Source organism: Ursus americanus, chromosome 21 (genome assembly GCF_024610735.1).
Source record: "Ursus americanus isolate L20-20 chromosome 21, mUrsAme1.1.p, whole genome shotgun sequence".
In the NCBI taxonomy this organism is placed as follows: Eukaryota; Metazoa; Chordata; class Mammalia; order Carnivora; family Ursidae; genus Ursus; species Ursus americanus.
Window position 1 is genome coordinate 21704945 of NC_142147.1, and position 6829 is coordinate 21711773.

At 54.5% G+C, this 6829-nt stretch overlaps 1 protein-coding gene across 1 annotated transcript; it reads left to right on the forward strand.

The window, feature by feature from the left end:
- Positions 1-2790: 2790 nt before the first annotated feature.
- LOC123803474 (uncharacterized) lies at positions 2791-6361 on the forward strand. The gene is made up of 2 exons (XM_045814968.2): positions 2791-3180; positions 3794-6361. The coding sequence occupies exons 1-2, from the start codon at positions 2839-2841 to the stop codon at positions 4727-4729; spliced, it is 1278 nt and encodes a 425-aa protein (XP_045670924.2). The 5' UTR covers positions 2791-2838; the 3' UTR covers positions 4730-6361.
- Positions 6362-6829: the final 468 nt, after the last annotated feature.

A 6829-nucleotide genomic window follows, 5' to 3' on the forward strand; every position in this document is an offset into this window, starting at 1 on the left:
CATGCTCTTGGGCCACCCTAGAGAGACAACTTACAGGCATGATGGGCTCCCCAAAGCTGAGTGAAGTGGTTACATCAGTAAGTAACTAAAAGCAATAGAAGAATCACATGGGATGGAGGGTGAGGGTGGAGATTAAGTTGTGTGTACCGAATTGTTAAACTTTGGCTATTAATAGGAAAAAAGGGGCCCCTGGGTGGCTCAGTCGGTTAAGCATCTGCCTTCGGCTCAGGTCATGGTCCCAGGGTCCTGGGATGGAGCCCCAAGTTGGGCTTCTTGCTCAGCGGGGAGCCTGCTTCTCCCTCTGCCTGCCGCCCCCCTTCTTGTGGTCACTCTTTCTCTGTCAAGTAAATAAAATCTTTTTTTAAAAATAGGGGAAAAAATACTGGCCACTCCAGCCCTCTCCTCAATGAGCAAATCTGTCTGGGGCCAAAGGAGACAGAAGCAGAGAGAGAGAGAGAGACAAAGAGACAATGAGAATTAAGGCCCTTCTGTTTTAGACACACACACACCTCGTGACCACCACCTCCCTTGGCCTGGCGACTGTCTCTTCAGCACAGCTCTGTGGCCTGGAACTCTGCATGACCCCTCGTCCAAATCCGCCATTCCCCTTCAGTGCTCTTATAAATCTTTGGCATCAAGGAAAAAGCATAGCTCTGGGCTCAGGTAGCTTTGGCCCGGTGAACTGAATAATGGCCTCCAAAGATATCCAGGTCCAAATTCCCAGAACCCGTGACTATGTTAGCTTCCATGGTGAAGGCACTCTGCAAATGTGATTAAGGACCTTGAGAGGAGGCAATTAACCTGGGTCATTCAGGTGGACCCAATATGATCACAAGGGTCCTCCCCAGAGGGAGGCCTCAGGGTCAAAGTAAGAGAAGACATGCCAAACTAAAGCGGCAGGAAGAGAGAAGTGAGAGATTTACACCTGCTACGCTCCAGAATGGCCTCGGGAGGAGAGCTACTGCTCCCCAGGGACCCATTTTCAAGTAGTAGGAAGTGGCTTTCCAACCACAGGGACAGGAATTGCCCTGGTCTCGGGGCTCAAGAGAGGTTGCAGAAGGCAGGGAGCTGAGGGCAGGGAGCAGGGAGCCCCCAGATGTGGTGAGGCCAGCTCTGAGGCAGCTCCAAGGCCAAGCACCAGGCAGGTGACCTGCCTCGTGACTGGAGGGCCCGGAGGCCAGCACAGTGTCACAGAAAGCTGGTGATCAAGAATCCTGGACTGTGTTACTACAAAGTCACACTACCCCCTCAGTGGGGCTCTCTGGGCTGTGAGCCACCCAAAGGCTGGGCCTGTATCTTGTTGGCTTCTGAAGCCCCCAGGCTGGCATGGATGGGGCCACAGGCTGGCTGCTCAAGGACAGCACTTCCCCAAGCAGCACAGGACGACATGAAAGGGGACCCAGCATCTGAGAAGTTGGGAAATAGTGCATGTGCTGCCCCGTCCCAGAAATTCACGCCCCTATACACCTGCTCCATGAGAAGTCCTGAAGCCGAGGAGCCTGGGGACCTTCCTTAGCCCAGCAGAATTTATTTGGCCACAGGAAACTCTTACTCACATAAGACTGATTATGAACCCCCAACAAGGGCTCTCTGTGGGGCACACTTTGAGAAATGCTGACCTGCATGGAAGGAGTGATTCACTGAGTGGCTGAATGAGTGAATCATGACTTAATTAAGTATTGGGTGAATGAATGGAAGGAAGGAAGGAAGGAAGGAAGGAAGGAAGGAAGGAAGGAAGGAAGGAAGGAAGGAGAAAGGAAGGCAGGGAGGAAGCCCAGCTCCGAATACTGACCCCCACCCACATCTCTCCAAATGCACCTTGCCCCACCACGTGGTAAGGAGCTCAGACAGTGGGGGTGAATCCGGACCCTAATGGTGCTGCCCTATTTCTACCTGGGTTTGTATGAAAAGAGAAAATCTCCTCTGTTGTCATCTTAATCTACTTCCTCCTGAGGGGAGGCTGGGCTATGGTGAGATTCTAGGATGTTCCCCACCGTTCCGGGGCCATAGGGCATAATTTGAATCTCAAGTCTGAGAATACACCAGTGAACTATAAAACAAAAACAAAAACAGATGGCAGAAGGCGGGGAGGGAGGGAGATGGTAAGTGGACAGAGGAAGGGGCAAGGGTTGAGAGAACATTGGACTCTGTTACCCCAAAAGCAGTCCAAGGATTTGTGTACATTTTCTTCAGGAGGTGATCGCAGGAAGCACAAGAGAGGTAGGGAATGAGGACGAGGGAGGGAGGAGAACCAACAGAGCATGCCTTCATGAGCGGGTTATTGCCGAGGTGTGGACAAGGCACCTCAGACCTGTCCTGCCAAGGCCAGGAAGCAAGGGCCTCCGTGCACTCACCCTCCTTGGTTGGCCGAGGGTTGGCCCTGCGTGTTAACACCCTGGCCCTTGCAGTTGCTCCCCACACCAGCAGAGCACATTCTGCAGCCAGAGAACATTCTCCAGCGTGAGCAGGAGAACCTGGGCTGGTGACATCCGGAGTGGGCTGAGGGTTACGGCCGGTGCAGCAGCACCTGTTGCCCTGGGGTGCAGACGGATGTGGGTGTCTGCTTTCCCATTTGTTTGGGGACAGGGCGAGGACGGAGCCGGACCTCAGCTCTGCTGCACCGGGAGGAGATGGCACAGCCCCAGCCAGCCTCAGGTTGGAGCCGCCCCAGAGGGACAGGCCGTGGCGGGACAGGCGGCACGCAGCTCTCTCTCCGGCTTGCACACTTCCTCCTCAGCTTCCTGACTGAGCACTGGGGCGGGCCGGAGGCGGGCCAGCCTGGGCCTGGCCTGGGGAGGCCCACATAGCTTTCCTCGGCACCAGCCCCTCGGAGCCACCATGAGCCAGCCCCGGCCCCCCGGCCTCGGCGAGGCTGCTCCTGAGACCCTCCTGGCTGACCTCATCAGCTACTACCAAGAGGAGGCAGGAGTGGGCCGGCTCCGGGTCTGCAGGCAAGCAGCCCTCACCCACAGGGCCCAGCAGCTCTTAGACACAGGAGCACCCACTCAGTTCCGTCCGCCTGAGCTTCCGGTCCCTGGTCTGGGGACCACTCACTCCTGGGGGGCACCCGGCCCTGCCCAGCACGTCTGCCACAAACTGGTGCAGGCACTAGAGTTCCTGGAGCTTATATCTGTCAACCTACTTCTGTTTCCCTGGAGGAAGGAAATCAGGTCCCTAAAGGTAGGCACCACCATGCCTCTTAGCAAAGGGGTCTCGGGTAGGGGCCAGAGCTCTGCCTCTGGAGGGAACAGCATATCCATCCTGCCCACTGACTCTGGTCCCATTTTACAGTTGGAGAAACTGAGAGCTGAAGAGGTTACTGCAACTTATCTCTGGTCACCAGCTAATGAGTAGCACAGATAGGCCCCAAACTCAGGCAGTGCAGCCTGCAGCCCTAGACCATACTGCGTCCCAGAAGAGGAGGGACCGAGGAGCTCATAATACACAAGGGAGGAGTCTGGCTCTGGAAAGCTTTCCTCTCTTCTGGCCCCCGGCCAGGGCTGCTGGGTTGGGAGCCAGGATATTGGGGCCTCACCCCAGCTCCGTTATTGTCTTGCTACGTGACTTGAGACCAGGTCCTGTCCAGTCTCTAGGCCTCAGTGTGCCCTTCTGTAAAATGGGACAGAGGGTAATCTGATCACGGACCAGATTTCTATTCTGGCCACATGCTCCAGCCCAACTGCTCTCAGGAGCCTCCAGTGCTCCCGGGGCCTCAGCCCTTGGTCCTGCCTGGCCACTCAGCCACTCCGCTGGGTTGTGTCCCATCTCTAATAAATACCCCTGTTTGTTCCAGACATACACTGGGAGCTTCACCTACCAGGTGCGGCCTGTGCTTTCCGAACACACACTGCACACGCTTCTGGGCAGGCTGGGCTACGCAGCCACCTCCGAGGCAGAGTTTTCGCTGGTCCAGGCCATCAGCAAGGAGGACGCCAAGCAGGTGGTGTTTGAGATCTTCCTGGTGAGAGTTGCATGTGAGGCCATTCTGGAAACCTCGAGCAGGCGGGTCCTGGGACTGGGCAGAGAGAAACTGGCTAGACCCCACTTGAGGCACAGCTCAGGGAGAAGGCTGGTGAAGGCCCACAACTGCCCCAAGGGTGCCCAGCCTGGTCCAGGGCTCCCAGAAGGGCTGGGGTCTGAGAGGGCCCTGGCCGAGGGCCCTGACCCTCAGAGCGCTGTGCCAGTGGCCCTGAGTCTTCCTGAGGTCTCGACGCTCCCCTGTGCCCCCCTTGCTGGCCCTCTGCTCCCCTTGGACTCCCAGCGCCGAGCCAGAACACGCTCAGACAGTGAGGAGTTCTTGACCTGCTACAGTGACCTTGTTCTGCACCGGACACCCTTGTTCCCCAAGGACCTTCTCGTGAGCAGCCTGAAGGGAGACCAAGTCCAGGGCCCAGGCCTGGCTCCCAGCCCACCCTCAGGTGAGGCAGTCACCTCCTTAGCTAGCAGCGCTGAGTGGGCCCTGGTCTCTGATGCAGCTCCTGAGGACAGAGTGGTCACCACACCCAGCCAGCTCTGCCTGCCACCCGGTCCCCAGCTGTCAGGGAAGTCCTTGGACCCAAAGCCAAAAGCACAGAGAGAGCCGGCCACCCCAGGGACAGACACTGTTCCTCCAAACACTTTCTCTGAGATGGATGAGCTCTGTGAAGGCCTCTCCCATCTCCTTGGACCCCCAATTCTAGCAGGCCATCCTAGGGGCTTCCCAGGCTCTGGGGTTGAGGAGAATGGATGACCAGAGCCTCTCATGGGGCCAGCGCCAGCTGGCGAGGGTGGCAGCCCAGACAGTAGGATCGCTCAGCTCTGGAGGGCGACTCAGACCCCCTCTCATGTACGAAAGCCCCCCAACACTCACTATGTCCCTCCCGTGGGAGCTGGAGGTACCAGTTCCCACCCAACACCACCACTCAGGCAACAGCTGAAAATGTCACCACTGGATGGTACAGGGACAGACAGCCTGAGACCATGGCTCTTCCACCAGGAAAGTGACTACTTAGAGAGGTGGCAGATCTGGGACCCACAGCTTGACAGGCGCAGGGACCAATCTGCACATCAATCCCTCTGGTCTCAAGTCCCAGCCCTGCCACCTACTGACAGTGTGACTTTCGGCCACTCTCTCTCTCTCTCTGAGCTCTGTTTCCTCACCGGTCAAGTGAGTGTGGTCAGAACTACTCACAGGGGGCTGGGAAGAGTTAGAGAGATGAGGTATGCACAGGTCCCCTCAGTGCCTCCCTCAGGGCGCTTCCTGTCCCTTCACATCCCCAGGCATCTCCAAGTTTCCTTCGGCATTTTTAAGGTACCTGTCACAGGGCAGATGAAAAGACAGCTGTGTAGATAACTGGACACGTAATATACCCTTAGACTCCTCTGTCAGCCTCCCTTCTCTCTCTACGAACTTCTGGTTAACAGAGAACAAACGCACACTCGGGAGCTCAGGATCATATGCCAGCTCCCCATCCAGGGGTCGGGACTCCACTCATCTGGGCTGTGGACCCCCCCACCAGCTGTCTCTTGCCCCCATGTGTGCACGCACATGTACACACACACACACACACACACACACACACACACACACCCTGCACATAAGTGGGCACATCCACAGGTGCTGCTCTCCCCACAGGATTCCCCACCCAAGCAAATGACCCCATCCATGCACGAGCTAAAGCCAGAGGATCCTGTCTAAACCAAGTTCCAGGATTTTCTTGCAAAGTTTTCTCCAGGGGCTCCCAAGGCCACACCAAGCGCCAGAGGCTTGGCCCCTCACTATCCTTCTGACCTCATCTCGTGCCCCTTCCCTGCCCCCAACCCACTTCCGACAAGACACACTGGCCTCTTCTAGGTTTCCAAACAAGCTAAGTCTACCCCTACCTCCCAGCCTCTGCGCTGTTCATTTCCCCACTCCGCACCCCATCCCCCTCTTTCTTGTTACTCACATCTCACCTTAAATGTCACCTTCTTGGAGGGGCTTTTCCCTGGCCACCCACCTATCACATCAGCTTACTTTAATTTTCTACACAAAGACATTTCATTAATTTGTTTTGCATTTCCCCCACTAGAACATAAGCTCTCTGAGAAACTTCACCTTGACTCATTTGCCATTGATTCCAAGGATTCATCAAATGAAACCATCAAATGAGTAGAAAACTTAGAAAATACAGATGAGGGGCACCTGGGTGGCTCAGTCGGTTGAGTGTCCAACTCTTGATTTCAGCTCAGGTCATGATCTCAGGGTTGTGAGATTGAGCCCTACGTCGGGCTCCATGCTCAGCATGGAGTCTGCTTGTCCCTCTCCCTCTGTTCCTCCCCCACTTGCACTCTTCTAATAAATTGATAAAATCTTTTAAAAAAATAAGAAAAAAAATACAAATGAATATGAAAACAAAAGCAGAAGTTACCATAATATCCACCACTGGGAGATACTTAATGTTATGGTGTTAGTGTAATTTCTTTTAGCATGGAAGACGGGGCTCGAACTCACGACTCCAAGTTCAAGACCCAAGCTCATATCAAGAGTCAGACGCCCAACCAACTGAGCCACGCTGGCTCCCCTTGGTTCTTTTTTTATAAATGTGGAATTGTAGTATTTACAGTGTTGTGTTCTGCTTTTATTTCCCAGGCAGATAGTTATTTTAACTAATTTTAGATTTAGAGAAAAGTTGTGAAATAATACAAGGAATTCCCTTACTGTCCTCCCCCCTGCTTCCCCTGAAACTGACATCTTACATAACCATAGTATGATTGTCAAGAAAAGGAAATTAATACTGATACAATATTTACAAAACCACAAACCTTTTTTTAAATTTCACCAGTTTTCCCATTACTACCCTTTCTCCAT

Coding starts and splice junctions, on each gene's coding strand:
- LOC123803474 (XM_045814968.2), top strand. CDS start 2,839: ATGAGCCAGCCCCGGCCCCCCGGCCTCGGCGAGGCTGCTCCTGAGACC. Junction 3,181..3,793: donor AGGAAATCAGGTCCCTAAAG/GTAGGCACCACC, acceptor TGTTTGTTCCAG/ACATACACTGGGAGCTTCAC.